This window comes from Coccinella septempunctata, chromosome 7 (assembly GCF_907165205.1).
Source record: "Coccinella septempunctata chromosome 7, icCocSept1.1, whole genome shotgun sequence".
Classification (NCBI taxonomy): domain Eukaryota; kingdom Metazoa; phylum Arthropoda; class Insecta; order Coleoptera; family Coccinellidae; genus Coccinella; species Coccinella septempunctata.
This window is the reverse complement of record NC_058195.1, coordinates 3307337-3334377: the sequence shown is the minus strand read 5'-3', so window position 1 is coordinate 3334377 and position 27041 is coordinate 3307337. Positions and strand designations below refer to the sequence as shown.

The 27041-nt window shown below is 40.3% G+C and overlaps 1 protein-coding gene across 1 annotated transcript in view; it reads left to right on the top strand.

Annotated features, from left to right (window-relative positions):
• Window positions 1-27041, top strand: part of LOC123316573 (inactive rhomboid protein 1) — a 75624-nt gene that overhangs the window by 4663 nt on the left and 43920 nt on the right. The window contains exons 2-5 of the mRNA XM_044902719.1: window positions 86-242; window positions 4943-5037; window positions 5120-5592; window positions 7350-8891. Coding sequence (XP_044758654.1) covers window positions 5150-5592; window positions 7350-8891 — 1985 coding nt within the window. The 5' untranslated portion in view covers window positions 86-242; window positions 4943-5037; window positions 5120-5149. The remainder of the gene's footprint in view (window positions 1-85; window positions 243-4942; window positions 5038-5119; window positions 5593-7349; window positions 8892-27041) is intronic.

The window sequence follows — 27041 nt, the reverse complement described above, 5'->3', positions numbered from 1 at the left end:
CAATTTCGAAAAGATAACAGTGCGAACGCATTATAGTTCAGCACACCCCTTTGTAACCATTCCATATCACGTGTTTCTGTTGCAGGATTGATCCGAACCTTATCTCAGGCGGCAGGAGTGCGTTGTCCTCTGCCAACTGGATCGGGAAGAGGTGCAGCAGTTCGGTGATGTACGACAAATGAATAATACCAGTGTCGTAGTCTGGTGAACATCGATTCCGGATCATTTCTCCGGCCCAACGGGTACGTATTGCACGGTTATTAGCCTAAATGGGGATGGATGGGTTGAAGTTGAGAGTGCACATTGTCGGGTCGCTTGTTTATAATCGAAATCAAGGGACGATCTGTTTTCAATCCGGATAATTCAGTGATGGGGTGTTTTATGATTATTCAAGACTCAATATACAGGGTGAGTCCTTGAATTGAACATGTATTGCAACAGGAGATTCCCGAGGTCGAAAGAAACACTTTTGTCCTTCACCATTTTTTACGAATCGGCTCGGTTTAAAAGATACAGGCTGTTGATGTACCAGCAGTTTCATCCACTTCTGGCAGACAATCCATACTACCAAGAGTAGATTCTTGAGATCAAAAGAATCACTTTTTTCCTTTACCATTTTTTTCGAATCGGCTCGGTTTAAAAGATACAGGCTGTTGATGTACCAGCAGTTTCATCCACTTTTGGCCGACAATCCAGACTACCAAGAGTAGATTCTTGAGATCAAAAGAATCACTTTTTTCCTTTACCATTTTTTTCGAATCGGCTCGGTTTAAAAGATACAGGCTGTTGATGTACCAGCAGTTTCATCCACTTCTGGCAGACAATCCAGACTTCCAAGAGTAGATTCTTGAGATCAAAAGAATTATTTTTTTTCTTTACCATTTTTTCCGAATAGGCTCGGTTTGAAAGATACAGGGTGTTGAAAAAACCTTAAAATTTTTTTTATTTTTAGTTCTATATCACAAACGCTTTTATCGAATGAAATTAATTTCGTTTATTATTTTTACATTACAGTTTTTCATTTTCTCGATGAATCTTTTTAGAACACAAGATATCACCCACGTCTTCCAGTTTTCTCATTATGACCATTACGTACCATAAAAATACCAATAAATTCAAAGAACCCAACTCTTGAAACTAGGTTGGACGCTATCTAATGAATATTTGAACGTTTTTTTAAAATGAAAGTATTCTTCACCTGTTTCGAGTAATTTGATGTTCAAAAATAAAAAAAAATATCTGTGAAATTTGAAATATTGGTTACTCTGGCTGAATACAACTCTGTTCAAAATATCCACAGATGTGTAGAGTCATAGATTTAGTTATTTATTCTGGTCAATCAGGTAATTTTGTTTTTCCAGGGGTGGCACAGCTCATCATGAAAACTTAAAATGGCTACATCTTTTTATCAGGGCCGTATCGAACAAAATGATATAGAAAAACGTGTTTCTTTTGACCTCAAGAATTTACTGTTAAAATAATCATACGAGTTAAAGACCCACCCCCTATATTACATAGTTTTGATGCTTATAAGACAATCGCCATCACTGAAATTCTTTGTTTCATCTTGGATTCACAGAAATAACGAACTATTTTCGGTAATTCTTCATCCCACGGTGCAATCAACGTCCTAATAAATTGAAACCCGTGTTGTTCATCTGAACGACAAGGGAAAAACCCTTTCAAACGATTTTTATGGCCACTCGAAGCGTCAAACACACACTACACCCAGTCCGAAACCTACAGTTATTGTGATATGTCAATCGATAATTAACAGAGTGAGACACAGTCTACCCCAAACATTGTCGAGTTGAGCCCTGTTCTGTACGGCTCATTTGGTGGACTAACAACGCAGTCGAACTTCTATACCGAATCCTGATCGTTGATCACCAACACTTTGAATAATCAATGTGGCTGTTCGAATCAGAATTGGGGATAATTCTTGGTTCGAATTACGAAACTGTAAGGGAGTTTGGATGGATGGAAAATTGCCGGAGGGTTTACGATTGATTGGGGGCTGTGGGCTGTGTGCAAGATTGATTTTCCATCTGACAATCGTCACTCGTGCGATGATTACTGTCATTTATGTTTACCTATGTGGTCCGAATGTATTTGATCTCAATCAGAACTTTGATGGAGCTCTGAACTGTTCCCAAAGTGCTTGAGTTTCGCCTTGTATTGACAGATGTACCTTAGCAGCAGTTTCATCCACTTCTGGAAGGACTACAGATAATCCAGACGTATGTCTGGATTCGTCAATATACAGGGCTAGTCTTTGACTAGTACAAATATTTTAACAGTGGATTCTTGAGGTTAAAAGAAACGCTTTTTTCCTATACTATTTTTTCTAATTCGGCCCTGATAAAATATATAGCCATGTATTCAGCCTAAGTACCCAATTATTCAAATTTCATCAAATACATCAAATATTCATTGGATAGTGTCCAACTTAGTTTCGAGAGTTGGGTTCTTTGAATTTTTGGTATTTTCATGGTACGTAATGGTCATAATGAGAAAACTGGAAGATGTGGGTGACATCTTGTGTTTGAAAAAGATTAATCAAAGAGATGAAAAACTTTATTTCAAAATTCATTACATTCGGTAAAACCGTTTGTGAGGTTTTTCAACAGCCTGTATCTCTTAAACCGAGCCGATTCGGAAAAAATGGTGAAGGAGAAAAGAGTTTCTTTTGACCTCAAGAACCTACACTGTTAAAATATTTGTACGAGTCAAAGACTCAACCTCTATATCGCCAGTTTACCCACTCTAACCTTTGACGCCTGTGTTCGCGAGCTGAGTAGAGCTATTCTTAACACACCTCCCGATGTTATATTGACTTCGTGGAGAGTATTTTGACTGTGCTCAGTACCTGTGACAACTCTGACACTTAAAGAGTTAAAAGACGGTCTCTTAATAGCTTGTAGAACGTGGCGTACCATTTCTGAGTCTTTGACGACCATTTCCAGTGCATTATTACAAGGATACCACACTTTGACTAACATTGAATGAATTCGGAAAGTCTGAAAGATCCCAGGGGCTTATTTTTGACCAGAAGTTAATCTTTATTTGGAAGAAACGTGGTGCATGTTGCTTATATGCATCCAGGCAGTCTGGACCGTAGTTTTTCTCACCCTATTATTCTTCCTGTTTCGGAAGCTCCTGAGCGTTACTGATATCTGCAGCCGAACTCTAGTGGCAGCAAAAACTCCAATATTAACGATCTGTACAAAAAGCGTCCTAGATTTCCAGAACGGAATCTAATAAGATATACCGACGTAAAATAGGATTTTGCCTTCCTCGTAAATCAGCTCTGTTAGATTCCGTCGATGTTTCACCACGGAGCTTTGCGGCAACGTGCCGAAATTTGAATTCCTTATTTTCGACCGTCTACACATGTTGTTTATGAGGAAATAAGGTACTGGTTTTTGTACATTTCTGAAAGATCGGCAACGGGATGCTTTTCGACAAATTTGCGACTAAAAACTGCGTCGAAAAATATAGAAAGCACCAACTTTGGAATTTTTCGAATATCTCGAACATGAATCAAGATATAGCGGAATATTTGAAACAGTTATTTTTCAGAAACGCCCTGTAACTCGATCGTAACGAATCAAGATATCTATGATCTTCTTTCTGATATCTAATCATTTCGAAAAAAAAAGATCGGTGGTCCTTGGAGATTTTTTCTCTAAGTCTTATAGTTCTCGATATGCTCTAGGTGAGCACTAGTCTAAGTACTAGTCAAAGACTAGCCCTGCATATTGACGAATCCAGACATACGTCTGGATTATCTGTAGTCCTTCCAGAAGTGGATGAAACTGCTGCTAAGGTACATCTGTCAGTACAAGGCGAAACTCAAGCACTTTGGGAACAGTTCAGAGCTCCATCAAAGTTCTGATTGAGATCAAATACATTTCGACCACATAGGTAAACATAAATGACAGTAATCATCGCACGAGTGACGATTGTCAGATGGAAAATCAATCTTGCACTCGCCCACAGCCCCCAATCAATCGTCAACCCTCCGGCAATTTTCCATCCAAACTCCCTTACAGTTTCGTAATTCGAACCAAGAATTATCCCCAATTCTGATTCGAACAGCCACATTGATTATTCAAAGTGTTGGTGATCAACGATCAGGATTCGGTATAGAAGTTCGACTGCGTTGTTAGTCCACCAAATGAGCTGTACAGAACAGGGCTCAACTTGACATTGTTTGGGGTAGACTGTGTCTCACTCTGTTAATTATCGATTGACATATCACAATAACTGTAGGTTTCGGACTGGGTGTAGTGTGTGTTTGACGGTTCGAGTGGCCATAAAAATCGTTTGAAAGGGTTTTTCCCTTGTTGTTCACATGAACAGCACGGTTTTCAATTTATTAGGACGTTGATTGCACCGTGGGATGAAGAATTACCGAAAACATTTCATTATTTCTGTGAATCCAAGATGAAACAAAGAATTTCAGTGATGGCGATTGTCTTATAAGCATCAAAACTATGTAATATAGGGGGTGGGTCTTTAACTCGTATGAATATTTCAACAGTAGATTCTTGAGGTCAAAAGAAACACTCTTTTCTATATCATTTTGTTCGATACGGCCCTGATAAAAAGATGTAGCCATTTTAAGTTTTCATGATGAGCTGTGCCACCCCTGGAAAAACAAAATTACCTTCAGAATAACTAGCCAAATCTGTGACACTACACATCTGTGGATAATTGAAACAGAGTTGTATCCAGCCAAAGTAACCATTTTCTTATAGTTCTCGATATGCTCTAGGTGAGCATCGCATTTGGGACACTCTGTACAGTGGCGTCTAGGGTAGTGGTAAAAATCATGTTAATCTCAATATTTAAATCTGTCTACAAGTAATTTTGTAGCATCCCTTATTTCAAAAACTCTTTGTAGAGTATTATTTTCTTAATACGGTTAATTTTTCAGAATTTCCTTCACAATGCTGTAGGCGGGGTTGAGGGGGTGACAACCCCCCTCTAGACCGGCGCCGCCACTACGGATCACCACGGCGACCGTTACAGGTAAGCAGTAACAAAAATAGATTCGAATTTTTCATTTTTCCTGAATTCGAAGAAAAACTGACTTGGCAACGTCCCTCCGCAGATGTCCTGACTACAGGCCAGGACCACCAAGATGCCAACAGAGGACGAATATAGCCGAAGACAGATCCTGCAACATTCAACGCCCGTATCCCCGTCCCCTGCGATCCGGCCTCAGTGCGTCGCGTCCAGTTGCGTTTCCGGTTTTGCTGCTGATCGCTATGGCAACAATGTACACTGCGAGAGGTACGCGACGGGCTACGCGCCCGACCGCGGCCAATCGGAACGCTACAACGCCGACAGGAACCAATCGGATCGGTTCGGGCCGAGTCGGAACCCGTCGGATCACTTCGGCGCAGACGCCGGACGTTCGGAGAGGTTCGGGTCGGAGAGGAGCCAGTCGGACCGTTTGCCGAGCGGGGAGAGGTACCAGGGAGGGTCGGAGAGGTACCCGTTGGGGGAGAGGCCGCAGACGTCCATATCTTCCGATAGGTTGGTGGCGAATCAGGTGGCTCAGGCCTATCAAGCAGATAATAGGTGGGTTGACATGTTAGATTCAATTGTTTACCCTCGTTTTCCCATTGTTGCTACCAAAACAGCTTTCAGTGTTAGTGCGTATAGTACTAAGTAGATAGGCAACAAGAGTTCCTATAGTCCTATAGGACCAATAGTGAAATCCCATCAGGAAGTCTGAGGTCTCCAATGTATAAGCAATAACACTGCTTACCTGACCCACCGTAGACATAACAACAGCTCGCCAATGCCAAAGATACTCTTCGCCAATGCTTTGAAGGCAAAACATCCCTGAAACTTTCATTGATAACCTTATCGACATAATAGCTTTTCGGGAACTGCGACCATGTAGATCTTTCGTTATCTACCCTACTCATTCATAGAAACCCAAGGAGGTCGTCAATGGTTTTAATAAAACCGTCAACATCCCTAAGGGCATTGGCTGTTACCTCGTGAGTATCCAGGACTGGTTTCCCCATATGAGTGGTTCTCAGGTCCACCAGCTTTTTTCACACCACGTGTTCAGGTGTTTCTGCTTCTGATCCACAGAGCCTACAAATCTAATCTGCTGACTTTCGCATACCCTGCCCTGTCAGCAGTCCCACCATCACCCGAAGCTCTACTTGTAACAGCTTTAGCAGTTGTCTGGTGTAGGTCGGTGAAATCATCACGAATGTCTTTGACTGAGTTAGTCCACGAGTGCTTCCCCAGAGAGTTATTCAGTTGTTCAACTCCCATTGTTGGACCGCTGCTTTAAGTTGGTAAGTTTCAAGCCCACAGAAAGGCTCAGGTCCAGCAGGTGTTAACCTTGATGCAATTTTTGCAAGTTCATCCACTTTCTCATTTCCTTCAACATCACAATGCCCTGGTACCCATAGTAGAGTAACTTTGTTGTCTCTGGCCAGTTGCTTTATGATCCCATGCCAGCAGAGATCTCTGGCATCCCACCATCACCCGAAGCTCAGCTCGTGACAGCTTTAGCAGTTGTCTGACCACGAATTTCTTTGACTAAATAAGTTCAGGAGTGCTTCTCCAGAGAGTTATTCTATTGTTGAACTCCCATTGTTAGACCACTGCCTTAAGTTGGTAGTTTCCAAGCCCACAGAAAGTCTCAGGTCCAGCAGTTGTTAACCTTGATGCTATTTTAGCAAGTTCATCGTCTTTCTCATTTCCTTCAACACCACAATACCCTGGTATCCATAGTAGAGTCTCTTTGTTGTCTGTGGTCAGTTGCTTTATGATATTAAGGCACTCCCATGTCAGCAGAGATCTCTGGCAGTGTGATACCAGGAATCTCAGCGTGGCCTGGCGTGAGACCTGCTCCCCTTTGAGGTTCTCTTTAAGACACTCCTGAGTGTCGTACGTAAACATCTAGTGTCTCGGTCTGTAAAATAGAGGGTTTACTTCCTAGGACCAAATATATTTAGGGCAATACTAAGAGCTTAAGAGGCTCTAATCGATATTGAACCTTGATTTCAAGGCGTTTAGAACAGAAGGAACCTTAAGGTTAAAGCCTGCAGTCCTCAGCAGGTAGACTCTTTATTTTCTTCATTACTCTACAACGTTGTCGCTCTGTTGTCTTTCTTACTGTTGCCATTTCAGACAGGTAAATCTTATGTAGAGTCTTAACTTAATACATCAGTTGAGCACCTTGAAGCTTGACTCTACTTGACGTCAGTGTTAATGTTGAAATGGTCAAATATGGAGTAGTACTCCTCTATTGAGCCATTGCTACTATCAGATTGTCTATCAGGTTGGGTATAACTCTCATAATTTTCCAGATTCATCACCTACCACAGATACCCGGAACGTTACGCGCCAGTCGGAAGTCTGGACAGAACGCACGGAACCAACGACAACAGGTACTCGAGAACCACCACCCCCACCTCGACCGACAGATACAACACCCTCTCCACCGACAAGGGCAGAAAAACGCCGGAGAGGTACCTCGACAGGTACCACACAATATCGCACGAGAAGGACAGGTGCAAGTCGGAAAGGTTCTCATCGCCCGACCAGTTCAGCACCATGCACGTGGAGAAGGAGAGGAAGGGGTCCAAGGAGAGGTACATACTCCCAGGGGACATCATTGGGGATCGACACCCTTCGACGTGTTACGGCGGCGACCACCATAAAGGGGACAAGAGGGAAAGGTCTGGGTCTGGCGATAGAAAATCGAGGCATCAGTACCAGACGGAGCAGTACTTGCCGGATACCTTCCAGAACGACAGGTACCCTCCGATACCTTGTCCAGAAAGGTTCGCGACTGAGAACGGATACACGGAGTCCACCTACCTTGAACCTCCTTCCCCTGCTCCAGCTAACGATAGGTTTATACCACCACCTCCTCTTTCACCGGGAAGTACGCCTACAACCCCCAACTGTTTCCCGAACAACTCTTACCAACCATCCTCGACGACAGGGGATAAGTTCATTCCTCCCCCGCCACTTGCAACCTCGGACACCATGGAGAACTTCCCAACGAACAAAAACGAGAAGCCTTTCCAATACTCCCACCACGACAGGTTCAGCCAACACCACAACAGATACGGCGATACGATGCAATACGATAGGTACAAAGTGAGCGAGGGTTACCACGCACCTAACGACAAGTACGTCAGTAACGAGAGGTACGAGATGAACAGGTACGGCCCCCAGAACCCGCACATGCCAGTCGAGAGGTACGTGCCACAGCAACAACCCGAAGATTACTACGGACTCCAGTACGACTCCAGGTACTCCATGAAACTCAACCCCAACGATCCCTACATGAGGAGAGACCTGTCCAACCTCCAGTACAGGGTCCCCTTCCAGAACCAGTACCAGAAGGTGCGTTACATCGGTACCCCGAGTCGATCGAAGTGTTGCCAGTACTCCGAAGGGTACCACCTGTCCAAATCCAGCCCTGGGTCGAGTTCGAGCAGTTCCGTCGCCAGTCAGAACAAGGAGCATCATCCGAAAGAGGTACCCATGCCCGTCGCGCCCTGTGTCAATAATGTAAATGTCAGTCTTCAAGATATTCAGTGCCAAAACTTCAAACATACAAATTATCAGCAGGAGAAGGTGAACCAGTGCGTCGGGGTGTGCAGTAATTCGAAGGAGTGCGTGGCTTTCGTGTCGCCCAATTTGAGGGTGGCCAGGGGGCAATGTAGACATAGTATTTGTGTGAACCCCTCAGTTGAGTACGTGGCGGGTAACGGGGCAAGACGCGTGTGCGCTACGCCCCCGCCGAGGGGCAGTATATGCTCGCAGGACTGTACAGTGTATAATGACGCTTGTTGTGCCAGGGCCAGAGGTCAGACGTCTTTTACTGTGGCTATATGGTAAGTGGGTTCAGATTCCATCACCTGTTCATTGTGAAATTCAATTTTCGACCATTAGGATCCATAATCTTATATTATAAGTACTTACAGACCAAGTTACAGGTATCACTAGCGAATAGGGGACAATATAGTCATAGTTTGGTAAGGTGGCTACGTTTCACTGCAACCTTAAGGTCTATTGTGTCCCTCATCAAAGCTGTTCTTGCAACTGCGCCCTCTATAGCTAGTCCTTTAGCTTCAGAGTTCCAATGAACATCAGTTTCTGAGAGGATTTCAAGAAGGCTAAGTCCTCATTTATTTTCCAAGACATTCTTTGCGTAAGTTTGCAATGGCAAGGTATTTCGAAACCAGGAGTTTCCTTCTCTTTTCCACAGAATCTGCACTTGTCAGTTCCTGATAAGCTCATTCTCATTATATGGTTCCTAAGGTGACAATATCTTGCGAGGAAGCCAATGAGGAGATATAGCTTATTTTTACTCAGCTCCAAATACTTCTTAGATCTCTCAGTTTTGGAATGATTCATTCCTGGAAGAATCCTCCAGAGTATTTCTCTTTTGGTTTGTTCCTTCTCCAGGAACTCTTTCTTATAGGAGCATTTTCCTGTACCACAGAAAGGCTCTGGACCAGTAAGTGGCGTTTGTGCTCTGTTTCTGGCGAGTTGTTGTCTTCCTCGTCTTCTTTGAAGGATACAGTAGGTTTATGTGGAAAGAGCATGTTAAAACTACTGTGTTATAAGGGCTATGATGGTTTGCAGACTCATATCCGGTAAGACTTGGGGCTGTAACCTTAAAATACTGCGATGGATTTACGAAATCATCGTAAGACAAACAAGAGGAGGTACAAAGGCTTGGCACTTGAGGTCATCATAGGTCTGACTCTTCTACAACTGGTGATTTAAAGGGTAGCCGAAGAGGCCTTTCTCATAATATCAAGAGGAGGTAAAGTAACTGAGGACAGGAAATTTTCCTCTGGATGGAGCATAGGAAGTGGTCTCAGACAGTCGAGGCTTCTCATTGAGAGACCATCCTCTGTGCCTGAGGTCAAAAAACTCTTAGCTCTTGAGAGGAAACAACTGAGTCTAGTGACTGGAGCAATGACTGGCCATTTGTTTAACAAACACTTAAATAGAATGGGACTGACTAGCCGTTCCCTGTGCCGCTGGTGCAGGAGCACGGAGGAAACGGTTGAACACATTTTGTTCTTCTGTAACAACCTTGAGGACTTAAGGATGACACATCTAGGAAACAGAACACCCACAGCTCCTATGGTGAGAGGGACACCTCTCTGTCGACTTGTGGCATTTTTGTCAGCATGTCACAGAGTGTAAGTCTCTCCAACTACAAGCGGACGAACAATGGGTCACGAGGCCTCAGTTCAGCCCGGTGGGGCACCGCACGTAGAAGAAGAAGAAGAAGAACTGAGAGAGCAGAAAGTCAGAGAGCCTGATAATTTCGAAATAAGTTCATCTCATCAGCGAATCTATCTAGTGATTTTATGATTAAAAGAGTAAGCTTTGAGACCTACTCTTACAGGTCACTGGACTCCCATGTCATCGACTCAAAGCTGATATGGAAGTGCTGAAGAAAACTTCTAATCTAAGAATTATTTGACTGTAGATGTTATAACTTATGGGGCAGTTGTCTGGCTTGCTGAAGACGGACAGACCAACACGAGAAGGTACAAAGGTTTGTCTGTACCTCCATCATTTGTGCAGTTTTGAGAACAGCTCTGATGGGGGCCCCAATAGACCTTAAGGTCCCCCTCTCCAAACTTTAAACCATAAATTGGAGATCTTACTTTGAATATACAAACCTACGATCGTAATCTAGGCGTAGCTAGTTTTAAACGTAACATAGTTGAGTCAGATACGACAACTCGTCTTCATAATTGTGTGGGATGCATATTTTTCAGGAACGATGAACATTTTCAAGTGTTTCATCAATTCTTCGAACTCGTTTGTCGAGCTCGTGTCAGAATATTGTGGAACGGGTAAAAGCGCAACGAAATAAATTTTTAAATTATTCCGAGAACTGAATTTGGAAGTTTTCTATTCCTTTCACAACTCGAAGTCCGCGAAGTTTCTACCAGTTTCATGAAATATTTACGATATACCTCTATCTAGCTTCTGAAACTTTAATGGGTTTTAATAACGTTCCACATAAATAAAGTTCACTCTTAATGTCATTTTTCTTGTTGGAAACTTGTCCGCTGTGAGTTAATCAGAAAGAAGGAGCTGGGATTGTTCGATATTTCATAGGAAATTATCCATTTCATCGTAATTAGTACCAGGGAGTTTTCTGGACTCAATTAAAAAAAAACACTTATAGAGTTAAGATAAAATATGAAAGTAAATACAATTTTTCAAAACTAAAACAAATGATGTAGGTATATTGGTGGTAAAAATGTCTGATTTACAGGTATCATAATTCCACCTTAGCCAACTAAAGCACTATAACAGAGATTAATAACACTGATAAACCTTAAAAATATGCTTACAGTACAGGAATACAAAATGCCATTCGTAAAGGCCTGAAAATGAATTTCTTTCGCTATTCTTTCCCCAACCCTATGAAGATGGCTGTGATCGAAAGCTGATGCATTTTGTAATTCCTTTTTACCTTCTTCCCCGTTAACTGATACGACCATGGCGTACGCTGAGTAGCATTTAAACCTTGACTTAACTCAGCGCAGACGCTATTCTATTTACATGTGGCTAAATGTCAAAACGAAATAGTGTTAGTGCAATACAAACAGAAACTATTTATTTCCCACGAATGATTTCTAGGAAGTTAAGGGATTTGATGCATAATTTCAAGAAGGACAGATAAAGATGCAGTTAGACGAATTGTAAGTCGAAAGTTTTACCCATCATTGAATGAAAAATATTGGTTACTAGGCAGATTTTAGGTTAGAATAAACTTTCTAAATAGATCACATGCTTAAGGTGTTTTTAAATATTGGTACTTTTTTGTTGAAGAGAATGAGTAATACTGTATGGCATGATGATTTTTTTCATAATTCATGGAGGACTGGGAGTTAAAAGAGTCTTGGGTGATTCATTTAAGTTTCCTTTGTTGTGAAGTGTTCCTATTTATAAAATTACATATATCTCTATCTTGCAGAATCAGTAAATATGATACAATCGAGTATATTGTGTTTACCATTGACTCATTGATAGTAATCGATGAATTCTTTTGAATTTTTATGATCACGATATCAATTATTACATCAGTCCTGAAGGATTCTCGATTACAGTTAATATTTTGTTTGAAATTCTCGAAAACACAAATTATTTTTTAAATCACAGAAGTCCATTGCCAGTTTAATACTTTTCAAATATTCTGTGCATTGCAAAAATTGAATGAAATATTTTGGACACAGATTATATTTACCATGAAGAAAAACATCATCAAAATAGGTGTAGTAGTTTGCTGTTCGAACGAATAAGGGTCAGTTAATTCAGAGTACAAATTTTTTTGCGTTTCATAGAATTGTCTTCCACGGTCCAAGAAAAATTTAAATTTCGCTCTCAAATTCCAGCAGTTGATATTTTTGGTGAATCTCCAATCATCCTGTCCTTGAAAAAAAATCATCGAGTATATACACCCCTAAAAACATTCCGTTCATTTCTATCGCGGAGCGAATCACAGGATGATAAAATTAATTCTCCGCTTTCTAACGGTCCTTCTTCTTTCATGACCCTCAACAAAATAATAAAAAGGGGGCCGTTGGAACGATGTCTGGAAAAATTGGGGAAAATGAAGTAATCACTTCTGCGTTCATCCAGAATTAACAACCCGACACTTTTTCCTCCCGTTTTTACAATTCCTTATTATGGGCACTGTGAGAAGTTGGGGTAAAAACCGACGAACAACATCCACGCTCGAGTGAATGGGGCAATTTCGAAATTTCATCAAGTTAGAATCTTGGGAGAGGCCTGGCTCGTGAATTGGGCATGATAATTAAGAAGGGCCCTAATGAAAAGAATGAATTATTCTTTTGTTGTGCAGGACTCAGGTAGATACTTCAATTATTCAGTGAAACTGTCATCTGACGAATTATGTCGAGTTCTGAATACAGGGTGGGTCTTCGACTCGTAAAAATATTTCAACAGTGGATTCTAGAGGTCAAGAGAAACACTTTTTTCCTCTGCCATTTTTTCCGTATCGGCTCGGTGTAAAAGATACAGGCTGTTGAAAGACTCGCCCTGTATAGAGTGTAAGAAAGTACATTCTATTCTTATCTCTTGCGTTTCATGAAAAAACTGCAAGGGACATTAAATTTTCTCAATTGGAGGGGCTTTTTAACGGTTATACAATATTGAACATGAAATTTCCAGACATGTTCCAATATTCTCCATTCGTTGTAGTTTTATTTCCGTTTCAATATTTTTAGATCTTTCTATAGATTTATCATTACTTAGACCCGTTTGCACCAAACGCACTTAGTGTTAAGTGTCCCTTAAAATGAACCCTTAACTTAAATCACGTTGCACCAACTGTAAAGTGACATTTAAATGGCTAAAGCTAGCCTTTTTAAGCGCTCCTGTAATGACCACTTAGGTATTGAAGGGCGGGATTCTAACCTAAAATAATTTGTGGAACTCATAAACTGGCTGCTAAACTGCTGTGGTTTTTCTAATAACGTCAAGTACCTTTTATTCGACAATCCATTTCATTATCAATCATAATGCTAATTCAGCGACAAAAAGTTGTCACTCTTTGATAATAATATAATACTTTACTTGACACTGACTGACAGGACAATAAAGTTAGGTTAATGACATGACAACGATCATTGGCAACCGGCTAACCAATGAAAAGGCTTTATTAGACTAGAATGAAGTTGCATCAAAATAAAAAACTGAAATATCACTAGATATCAAAACTTAAGGGTCCCTTACTTAAGATTCTGTTAAGCCGCAGTCGTGCAACTGACTTAAGCGACCATTAACTTCAAACTGCGCTTAGTTAAATACTCATTTTAAGGGGGATTGGTGCAAACGGGCCTAATACTCTCATGTGTTAAGAAAAGATTGAATTATTATTAAATTACTTGGTCAATACAAATGAAATACTATGTAGTTTTAGACTTCGAAAATGATTTCTACAAATAATTTGATTTTTTCATAGTGGGCCTAGGGTTCAATGAAATTCAAAACGTTCGTGGAATATGGATGGCTTTCAAAGATGTTTAAGACAGGGAGAGTTGAGTTATGGATTTTAAAAACATGTTTTCGATATGAAATGATTCATACAATCGAGCTAAATGGGACAAAAAATCCCATAGCCACAAAGGTGATTGTTTATCCGCTGATATACCTGCGTTTAAGAGTCATTAACATGTTATTCACATGAGTGGGCTTTTTATATGTGTACTGCCACAAGTTCGAATACCTACCTTGACATTGAGTGATTCAGGAAATCCCCCCGTTTCTTGGGTATCTCTTGTTCAATTATCCTGGATGCGTATTTTACGTTTCATTTAAATGATACCCACAAATTCGCGTAATTTTTCGTGAAACAGTTGGCCATCACGCAAAATACGCCTTGACAAACGGACAAAATTCCAAACGGAATTCTATGAGGTAGACATTTTTACTACCGCGTAAATTCGCGAACCGTGAACTGGAAGTTATTTATTCCCCAAAAATTCGCCTCTTGTTCGCTGTTTTGGTCCGGCCAGAGGGAGGAAATGGATGAACGTAAAGGGCCATTATCGCTTCTTTGGATCGAAACGTTTCGATGTTTTTGCGTACGTGCCTGGAATGTAATGATTTTCATGCGCGCCTACGTCTTGATTTATTTAAAGAAATAATGGGATAAACTTGAGCTAATGATTGATATTAGGTATGCGGAAGGAGCATGCCCATTCATAATGGCAACTGATGGAATTTTAAATGAAAAATTATGAGGCTGTTTTATCGTCCTGAGCCCTTCGGTATGAGGCTCCTTTTGGGGCGGAGGCTTTTTTGTAAATGAATATGTTTCTAGTCAAAACAGTGATCGATGATCACTTTTCCCAAATCACAGTTATGGAAAGCATATTTTCATCTTCCCATAAAGATAGAGTCCCGTCATTACTTGAGTCTCAATTGTTATACAACTCGCGCGCTGCAAGACTTCTGCAAGAATTATGCATGCATATGTTATCCACTTTCAACGGTTTTCTTCAATACAGATGTTTTTTCCCAGCAGGAATAAAAAAGATATTATCAGATTTTGAATGTATTGGCTCCATTCTAAAATCAGTTGTTCTCGATCAATTCTAGTGATCAATAGTTTTTCTTTCGTTTGATTTTCTACACTCGATCGCTATGCAACGCGAAACACGCAATTTGACCCAAGAGGAATGTGCCCAAGCGGTAGTTTTGCGAGAAGAAGGGTGGACATACACAAGAATTGCAGAGAGGTTTGGAGTTTCCCATACAAGTGTGTCCAGAACGTTGCAGCGATTCAGGGAGACAGGTATGAATGTCCGAAGACCAGGACAGGGTAGACCACCATTCAAGAACGTTACTTGAGAGTTTCTTCGTTGAGACAACGGTTTGCAACCGCTCGCCTCCTTCAAATTCAGCTTGAGCAAACTCATAAGGTGCGAATTAGCACTCAGACAATAAGAAATCGCCTCAGAGAATACGATTTAAGGCCTCGTGTCGCGGCAAGAGGCCCAGCTCTTACCCCAGCCCATCGAAGGGCGCGTTTGGATTTTGCGAGAGAGCATATCCATTGGGAAGAGGCCAGTTGGGAAAGAGTTCTCTTCACAGATGAGTCTAGATTCTGCCCCTACCATTGTGATCGACTTTCCCTTGTATACAGACGCCCACATGAAAGATATGCTCAGTGCAATTTCCTGAATACTATTGCTTTCGGGGGAGGATCGATTATGGTATGGGGTGGAATATCTTTGACTGCTCGCACAGACCTAGTGGTCGTTGATAATGGAGCTATGAATGCTGATAAGTATATAAGGAACATTCTTGAAGAGCATGTAGTGCCATTTGCCCCATTCATTGGTGAAAATTTCATTTTTATGGACGATAATGGCAGACCCCATCGTGCGCGCATCGTTCAGGAGTACCTTGAAGAGGTTGAAGTCTCTCGAATGGAATGGCCAGCAAGAAGTCCAGATCTCAATCAGATTGAGCAGGTTCGGGACAACCTCAATAGAAGGCTGAGAAGTTCAGAAAATCATCCAGCTACTCTTAATGACTTAGGAATCCAACTCGGAGAAATCTGGGAAGGATTAGATCAGAACATTTTAAGATCACTCATTTTGAGTATGAACCGTCGTTGCCGAGCTGTAATTAACGCAAGGGGTGGAAATACCAAGTATTAAATCACTTATCAGCATTTCAGTATTTTGAAAATTGTTCATTTCTCTTCTTTCACATAAGATTCGGTGAAATCCTGAATTTTTCTTCCATTTAATGTGCCTTGTTTCGTTCAAAACCTTCCCGAGAGAATATAAAAAATAAGTTATAAAGTCAATGTAGAGTTAACTTTCATTAAAATTGAGATATTCAGAATGTGCGTTAATTTTTTTGCGCAGTGTATGGTTATACGTGTCCAACATTATCTGTAGATCCTCTGAGCTGCTAGCGATAAGTGCGCAGTCGTTTGCATATTGAAGTTCCGTGATAAACTTTGTACGGGTTTTTGCTCTGAGGCGCTTCAGGTTAAACAGGCCCCCATCAAATCTGAGTCTGAATCCAACACCTTTTACAGGCATACTCATGTCAGCAATTATCGAGACAGCTATGGCGAAAATGTCGAACAGTAAAGGCGCTAACAGTATAAGGCGTAAAGGGGGAAAGACTACCAGTATGTTGGGTATTGCCAGAACACTTGACGAAAAGTAGAAGTTACGAATATTACAATAGTTTCCACATTCGTCGAAAAGATTGTAGCACTTTTCTTAATTTCACCAGGATACGTATTGTAGCCAACGGTGAGACTTTTCGAGAAATTTTTTCATGTGAAAATTCATAGAAGAGATAGTTTCACCGCGGAAAGTTAATGAAATTGATGAATATTAGTTCTTAGATGAAAATTTTGTTACTATTTTTTCTACTTACACATTGGACCAATCAATAACTTACCACGTTAGTGAATATTCAGTGCAAATTTTTCTGCCGAAATATTCGTCGGAGAAATCCGGTTAGATCATAATCCGCGATGGGTTTGAACGGCCAAAATTCACTGTGTCAATCGCCTTTGGGGTGGATAAACTCCTTAGTCCTCATTTTTCCCTTTCCCTTCAGTTCCTGCCCCTAGCAACAAGCCCTCGAGCATGCTTTTGGGACCGATGCCCATATTTCAGGACGATTATTAAGGACCCCGACGTTTTCAGATTTAAAATAACAAGTAGGAGTATCCCTCCGACAAATTGGGGTAAAATTCGTGGCTGATGAGTTGCAACATTCACTTTCACGGTATCCATAAAAGAATATTTGTCCTTGTCGTGAAAGAAAACTTCAGAAGGGTCTCATTATAAGACCCCAAGTTTCGAATTTGTTGTCCAATTCATGTTGGGGAATAATTGTCGGAGTGGTTTTTATGTATAATAAAAGGGACACAAGGGATTTCCCAACATTTTTGAGGTTTTTCGCCCTGCGGATAATGATAATACAACAGGAGTCCGTATTCTGCACGAGAAACACAACATTCTGTTACATGGGACAATTTATCAGTACTGAAGGTCGTATATATTGCTACATGACCTAAGACAGCCACGTCCCTCGCTTCATCTCTTTCATGCACCTTCTTTTTGTCTCCGACTGAACCTGTAGCGTCACATTTTCATTCTAAAGTCGGAAAATCAAGGTCAAGTTTTCATTCGACCATCCTGTATACTGGTAATTACGAAATGTTCTAGAGGTTGGGAGCATACTTTAATAGCTTCGTTTAATCCCCGATAAAGAGTTATGACTCGGATTCTAGAGTAATCAATATAATTCACTAGTCGCCAAGCCCAATACAGTAATGTCCAACAACACAATTCTGTGCGGTAATGAAACTTTATTACACTTATCAAATTATTCAGTGGCTAGATGGACGCCATTCAATTGATCTGTTTCATTCCCTTGTTAATCGCACCGTAGCGTCGGAATAATAGAAGTCCTGAGGATGGCTTATCGAACAGATAATTTAACAATTGTCAAACTTATGCGATCGTAGTATTCAGTCCTGGGTAACCCGCATCATGGAAAATAGTAAAACGGGACAATAAACAATTTTGGCCAGCGAAACACAGAATTCGGATGGAGAATACGGTTGAAAAAATTCGGAGGAAAATCTTCGTGAAAATGCTCGGGATTGAATCAATAATAAAGTATTATGCACTTGTTATTTTTTCTAACATCACCGCACCTCAAGAAGAAAATCCCTCACGAATTCTGTCAGCAATGTCTGTCCCTTTTTGAGCAAAGATTAAAGAGTTAGGTTAGGTTATAACTAAATCTATAATCTTTGTTTTTAAGTACACAGACATGAATTACAGAAGACAACACAGAACCTGTATGGTTGTATCGAGTCTGAGGCCTAAAGCTTCGTATATATGTTTATAGGTGTCACATTATCTGTAGAGAGTAGATCCTCCTAGCGATAAGTACGAAGTCGTCTGCATATTGAAGTTCCGTGATAAACTTTGTACGGGTTTTGATCTGAGACGCTTTAGGTTAAACAGGCCTCCATGAAATCTGAATCTTAATCCAACACCTCTTACAGGCATATATGTCAGCAATCAACGAGACAGCTATGGCGAAAATGTCGAACAGTAAAGGCGCTAACACGCAGCCTTGTTTTATTCCAGAGTTGGTTAAGAAATGGTCGGTTGTAGAGCCATTATACTGTATTCTAGCGGTGTTGTTGGTATGGAGGCTTTTACACACCGCTACGAATTTTTCGGGTACTCCAAGGCGTTCCATGATTTTCCATAGCGCTATCCGATTCAAATCTGCTTCTTCTCAACTGTTTGCCAACAGACCCTCCGATTTTACGTGTTCTGTATCTACTCTGATTGTTCTGGAAACTATCATTGATCCCTCGAGTATCCACCTCAATCTCTTCACCATCGAACTTGCGTGACATTGGGTGAAATAAACCAGATTTCCTTCATTCCTCCAGTTTAACCTCGGCATACAAAACCTCACCGGGGGATTACAGCAGTGGGGCATCGAAATTTGATCCGATTCAGGTCTCGCGGCCACAGAGTTCTCTCCTCGGAGGTAGAAATTAGGGAGGAAGAACAAAGGATCCGTTATAACGAACCCTAGGAACCGACTTCATTAACGTCGTAGATACGCCCGATGATCCGGGAAATGTAAACCGGAGGATTCAACTTTTCCTATTTTCTAATTCTGATGCGCGAGAGTCCTGGTGGGGCATTTCGGATGAAATTGCCTTTTGAATATTCAGTTTCCGGCAAGGTTCGGTGCAATTCATCGACTTCTTGCCACTTTATAGGAGGATTCAGTCCTGGAAGGATAGATTGTAAGTTCTTCGGTTCAAGAGGAGTTTGATTCGATATGGGCGAATAGAAGCTGACAAGAAACAGGGTATACACTGGAAATTCTTTCTCGATAAGTTTCCACCCATTCCAGAAAAAAACCCCTCATGAAATATGCAAGATGGTGGACTCATCAGCACCCAAAGTCCAATGCGAATTACAAATGCCTATTCAGTGTAGGTGTTTCTATCAATCAACCAAAATTTACTATCTGTGATTTTGATGTTCTGTATTACATTGTTTTTTCGTTGTAATGATTGATATTTTTGAATATTTTTTATGTTTCATTTCATTCATTTGGATGTATTTCAGAAGTTTCGATGCCATGAAAAATCTACTTTTCTTTATACATGAACAGTGAGTCTTCTTTTCCACTGTTTGCCAACAGACCCTCCGATTTATGTGCTCTGTATTTACTCTGATTGTTCTGGAAACTATCATGGACCCCTGGATGAGTAGGAGTAGAGTTAATAGCTCGTTTAATTACATATTGAGTGTTTCTATGGGAGAATAAGATTTCTGGATCGGTTGTGTTATTTTCGTGCTTAGTACACGCGTATTTCGAGGAGCTTTATGGATTTTCGACTAATATGCGTCCCACGGGTGATATTTTCGTACAGCGACTGTCTAATGGGTTCTTGCGGTAAGAAGAATCGGGCAAATATTGGAGCTCGCAGTTTCAGCGGGGGAATCGATAAAGCCTTCGGCTGGAGTTACAACCGGCGGAACACTCAGGTAAATTAAGCTGTCGTAACATTACAATAGAAGAAATGGCGCGATGTAATCCAGACACGTGGCGCGGTCGAATCCCCCCCCCTTTAGCCAGATATATTTTCTTCTCGCTTTTCCGGCTTTTCCGAAGTGGGTCATCGGATGATGCGTTATTCATTGTTGCGCGGGAAGTTTACGCGATAAGGTCTCGCAACAAATTGTGCAGATGAGGATGTACAAGTCCCCGAAGACGGCGTTTTTGCTTGTCGTAGATCTTTCGAATTATAGTTTGAAATATCGCAGTTTGCGCACAGAAAGTTGTGGGTCGCAGAGAGGGGAGATGCAATATTTGTTATGGTCGTTATGTGTCAAAGTTTACAATAGATTTTACGTAGTTTTTATTTCGAATAAAGCTACACGAAGTTCAGAAGTACAGCTCATTATGAAAACTTTAAGTTTACAATAGATTTTACCTAGTTTTTATATCGAATAAAGCCACACGAAGATCAGAAGTATAGCTCATTATGAAAACTTTAAGTTTACAACAGATTTTACCTAGTTTTTATATCGAATAAAGCCACACGAAGATCAGAAGTACAGCTCATTATGAAAACTTTAAGTTTACAATAGATTTTACCTAGTTTTTATATCGAATGAAGCCATACGAAGATCAGAAGTATAGCTCATTATGAAAACTTTAAGTTTACAATAGATTTTACCTAGTTTTTATATCGAAAAAAGCCACACGAAGATCAGAAGTACAGCTCATTATGAAAACTTTAAGTTTACAATAGATTTTACCTAGTTTTTATATCGAATAAAGCCACACGAAGATCAGAAGTACAGCTCATTATGAGAACTTTAAGTTTACAACAGATTTTACCTAGTGTTTATATCGAATAAAGCCACACGAAGATCAGAAGTACAGCTCATTATGAGAACTTTAAGTTTACAACAGATTTTACCTAGTGTTTATATCGAATAAAGCCACACGAAGATCAGAAGTACAGCTCATTATGAGAACTTTAAGTTTACAACAGATTTTACCTAGTGTTTATATCGAATAAAGCCACACGAAGATCAGAAGTACAGCTCATTATGAGAACTTTAAGTTTACAACAGATTTTACCTAGTGTTTATATCGAATAAAGCCACACGAAGATCAGAAGTACAGCTCATTATGAGAACTTTAAGTTTACAACAGATTTTACCTAGTGTTTATATCGAATAAAGCCACACGAAGATCAGAAGTACAGCTCATTATGAGAACTTTAAGTTTACAACAGATTTTACCTAGTGTTTATATCGAATAAAGCCACACGAAGATCAGAAGTACAGCTCATTATGAGAACTTTAAGTTTACAACAGATTTTACCTAGTGTTTATATCGAATAAAGCCACACGAAGATCAGAAGTACAGCTCATTATGAGAACTTTAAGTTTACAACAGATTTTACCTAGTGTTTATATCGAATAAAGCCACACGAAGATCAGAAGTACAGCTCATTATGAGAACTTTAAGTTTACAATAGATTTTACCTAGTTTTTATATCGAAAACTTTAAATGGCTATAACTTTTTATCAGGGCCGAATTGGAAAAAATGGTATAGGAAAAAAGTGTTTCTTTTGACTTCAAGAATCTACTGTTGAATTACTTGTACGAGTCAAAAACTCACCCTGCATATGCCACTGGGCAAGGTGTCTCTTCAATCTCTTCTTGTACTGAATCTTAGAATTCTACCTATAACTTCGATGGCTGTTCTATTCTTTAAACGTTTCTTGTAGAACAGAGTGTGAAAATGAAATTTTCTGTCGAGCTTCATGAAAAATTAGTGTCTTTTCGCAGTTCACTTGGTGGAATCTAACGTTCGATAAGTTCAGTGTGATCCAACTACCCTTGTTTACCGTGTTATCGTTGTAGAACACAGACCACTAACCGTCAAAATTCCTGTCGCGTTTTCGTTGTAGGTACGCCATTGCAGAACAATCGGGTAACATTGTTTCGGAACTAAATACACGATCTGACGTATATCGAAATTATGTGACGGTGAAAAGCTTGTTTCACCTTGCCAAACTAACAATGCAGTCATCAGAAGTTACGTCGAACTTTGAGTTCGATAATGGGCGGATGAATTTAGGGGTGAAAAATTAAAGAGCGTTGTTGCCAAATTGTGCCAACACACGATGGAAATTGATTTAACGGGATGCTTTTAGTGTTGATGTGAAAGCGTTGGGGAACAATAGTATGTTCTTATATTTGTATCATTCTGACAAAACTGAGGATTCTCATGATTGTTGTGTGTGAAACACCAGATACTTCGGACACTTTCTTAGTACTAAAGATGGGGTCCATTGCTACATGACCTAAGACAGCCACGTCCCGCGCTTCGTCTTTTTGTTTCCGACTGAACCAATAGCGTCAAATTTGGCACTCGAGGTGTTAAGTTTGCGTTGGACCAACCTGTATATTTTCTATCTTCTATCCTTATATTTTTAACTGCTTCATAGCTCCACTTCTCTCCACCCTCTATATAGGTTCGAGCAAGAATGACGAATTTGTGACACCTTCGAAGATAAACGGAAACTGATCCTTCTGAAACTCGTCGAAATCCATCTGTTACATACAGTTCGATGCTCCAACCACTCTCTACAAAATTAGAAGCGGGTCTTATCCCACAGAGGGATCTTCATGAAATCTCAAGTTCGGCGAACAACGCAACCTTTCATCAACAACTTTTCCATTACAAATCCACGGCTCGGACTACACCCTAGGGCTCCTCGCGAGTAAGCAAACTATTTCACAGCTCAAAATTGTGGGAGTTTGCGGCTTCTGCGGCTCTTATTCGTTGCCCGATAGGAAATGAAAATGCGGGAGTGTTTCCTGTTTTTCCTCCTCATATTTACACAGCTTTGAATAGAATCGAAACGCGGCAGCTTTAAGCCGCGGACAGCAGAGGCTGTCTGGATGTAATGAGTTCCCTTAATCCTGGTCCGTTTTGAAATCTTTGTTATTCGCAAATAAACACGCATTGTTTGAATGGGGACGGAAGAGACCATGAAATCCAGATCCATCTGGGTTTTCTATATCCTCTACAAGAGGATCTCAAACCCATTTTCTGGACAAGGTGAAAACAGGTAGCTGCCAAGGGACCCTGTTATGATTTTCATAGAATAAATGCTTGTGTGCCCCAGACCTTTGAATGACATTCAAGCCTATTAATGCTAGTGATCCATTCTTCGAGTCAAGATGCTGAACTGAAGCACTGAACTGTCATATAGCCAAAGCTGATATGGGAGTGCCAGAGGAAACTCAATCGAAAAGGCAAGAACAACAAGGTATCTTCAGTCTGGGTTCCAGGTCACTCTGGAATCAAGGGAAACGAGGAAGCCAACAAACTCTCCAGAAAGGAAGCACAAACCCGACTAACTCTCCTATAGAAAAGAGTCTCTGGAGAAGGAAGAAACCAAAAGAGGAACACTCTGGAGGAATATTCCTGGAATGGATCATTCCAAAAAGTCCCTTTGGGATTTTGATGCTGCAAGATCCAAGAAGTATTTGGACCTGAGTAAGGCCAAGCTACGCCTCCTCACTGGCTTCCTCATAAAACATTGTCGCCTTAGAAAGCATATGATGAGAATGGGCTTATCAGAAATAGGCGAGAGAAGAGAAGATGCCTCGACATTGCAAGCTTAAGCAAGGAATGTCTTGGACATTAGCCTTCTTGAAATCCTCTCAGATACTGGAGTTCGTTGGAACTTTGGAGATGGAGGAAGAGCTGTAGAGGGTACAGTTGTGAGAACAGCTCTAATGAGGGGCTCTATAGAGCTTAAGGTCGTAGTGAAACGTAACCCCTTTACCAAACTATAAACCAGATAAAGTAAGCTTTGCCCTAGCAAGTAATTCTTCCCTGTACATCGTTCGGTTTCAACCGAAGCTCATCGTGTTATTCCTCGACATACATCTAATCATTTTCTGCTGTTTTATCCACGGGTTTCCGGTTTCTGCAACGATATATCCTTTTTTCCCAGCAGTATCCTACGAAATATCACTCCGCTACGTTGTTCCCAAGTCCATTAAGCTTAAAAAATTGCTTCACACGGACTGGGTGTTAAATTGAATGGGCTAATTGAAAAAAGGAAAATCATATGTTTTATCGGCCGGAGCTCTCAACATTGCATGTCTGGCTGCACTAAAGCGCCGAAACTGGTTCGCATTCGGAACAATTCTGTTGTCTGAAACAAAGATGTTGCCTTGGGGGATATCTGCCCTATGATTTGCATCGGGGTGATGGATGGCATTCTTCACGTTCTGTGTTATTTATAGCTTCCTAGGATCACTTTTCTTGGCTTTTATTTTCAGTAGCATACTTGGCTGTTATTCAATCGAAGAAAAACTTGGTTGATCGAACAGAACGATATCTCCTGTTATATTTCACCGATCCATTTCAGATTCTTCGATCAACGTTGACAAGGCTCCCACCCTAGCAAAAAAATCGATTTCGAAAATGTCGAAGTCAACTCGAAAATGAAAAGTGGAAAAACAAAAAAAATTGTTTTCTCCTAAACTGGGACGGATATTTGAAATTTTGGCATGAAAATATAGGTTTTCGAACACGCTGAATCTATTGCCAACAATTTCGAAAGCCTATCTCTCTTCGTTTAGATTTTCATCTTGGAAATGGCATTTTTCAAAAATTGCAATTTTCAATCTGCGATATCTCCTGTTATATTCGTCTGATCCAATTGGGATTTCCGGTTATATAATCAGCATTGCCTAGGCTTTCACCCTAGCAGAAAAACTCGATTTCGAAAATCTCGATTTTTTGGGTCAAAAATGAGCAAGGGGTTAGACCCCCCTAAAATGACATATTTGCTAGTCTGTCTGAAAATCAGGATGTTCTATTACTGTCTTAGGATATGGAGTGCATAGAATTTGTTTTGAGGATTCTAGAAAACCAAACAGTTGATGATTGGATAGAGAATTGTACTCTACAGAGCTCTTCGAAGTCAACTCGAAAATGGAAAGTGGAAAAACAAAAAAAATTATTTTCTCCTAAACAGGGCCAGATATTTGAAATTTTGGTATGGAAATATGGGTTTTCGAACACGCTGAATCTATTGCGAGCAATTTCGAAAGCCTATCTCCCATCGTTTAGATTTTCATCTTGGAAATGGCATTTTTTTAAAAATTGCAATTTTCAATCTGCGATATCTCCTGTTATATTCGTCTGATCCAATTGGGATTTCCGGTTATATAATCAGCGTCGTCCAGACCTCTACTCTAGCACAGAAACTCGATTTCGAAAATCTCGATTTTTTGGGTCAAAAATGAGCAAGGGGTTAGACCCTCCTAAAATGACCTATTTGCTAGTCTGTCTGAAAATCAGTATGTTTTATTAGTGTTTTAGGATATGGAGTGCATAGAATTTGTTCTGATGAATCTAGAAAACCAAACAGTTGATGATTCAATAGAGAATTGCACTCCAGAGAGCTCTTCGAAGTCAACTCGAAAATGAAAAGTGGAAAAACAAAAAAGATTATTTCCTCCTAAACAGGGCCAGATATTTGAAATTTTGGTATGAAAATATAGGTTTTCGAACACGCTGAATCTATTGCGAGTAATTCCGAAAGCCTATCTCCCTTCGTTCAGATTTTCATCTTGGAAATGGCATTTTTTCAAAAATTGCAATTTTCAATCTGCGATATCTCCTGTTATATTCGTCTGATCCAATTGGGATTTCACGTTATATAATCAGCATTGCCTAGCCTTTTACCCTAGCAAAAAAAGTCGATTTCGAAAATCTCGATTTTTTGGGTCAAAAATGAGCAAGGGGTTAGACCCCCCTAAAATGACCTATTTGCTAGTCTGTCTGAAAATCAGTATGTTTTATTAGTGTCTTAGGATATGGAGTGCATAGAATTTGTTCTGATGAATCTAGAAAACCAAACATTTGATGATTCAATAGAGAATTGCACTCCAGAGAGCTCTTCGAAGTCAACTCGAAAATGAAAAGTGGAAAAACAAAAAAAATTATTTTCTCCTAAACAGGGCCAGATATTTGAAATTTTGGTATGAAAATATAGGTTTTCGAACACGCTGAATCTATTGCGAGTAATTCCGAAAGCCTATCTCCCTTCGTTTAGATTTTCATCTTGGAAATGGCATTTTTTCAAAAATTGCAATTTTCAATCTGCGATATCTCCTGTTATATATGTCTGATCCAATTGGGATTTCCGGTTCTATAATCAGCGTTGTCAAGGCTTTCACCCTGGCACAAAAACTCGATTTCGAAAATCTCGATTTTTTGGGTCAAAAATGAGCAAGGGGTTAGACCCCCCTAAAATGACATATTTGCTAATCTGCCTGAAAATAAGTATGTTTTATTAGTGTCTTAGGATATGGAGTGCATAGAATTTGTTCTGATGAATCTATAAAACCAAACAGTTGATGATTCAATAGAGAATTGCACTCCAGAGAGCTCTTCGAAGTCAACTCGAAAATGAAAAGTGGAAAAACAAAAAAAATTATTTTCTCCTAAACAGGGCCAGATATTTGAAATTTTGGTATGAAAATATAGGTTTTCGAACACGCTGAATCTATTGCGAGTAATTCCGAAAGCCTATCTCCCTTCGTTTAGATTTTCATCTTGGAAATGGCATTTTTTCAAAAATTGCAATTTTCAATCTGTGATATCTCCTGTTATATTCGTCTGATCCAATTGGGATTTCCAGTTATATAATCAGCGTCGTCTAGGCTTCCACTCTAGCACAAAAACTCGATTTCGAAAATCTCGATTTTTTGGGTCAAAAATGAGCAAGGGGTTAGACCCGCCTAAAATGACCTATTTCCTAGTCTGTCTGAAAATCAGTATGTTTTATTAGTGTCTTAGGATATGGAGTGCATAGAATCTGTTCTGATGAATCTATAAA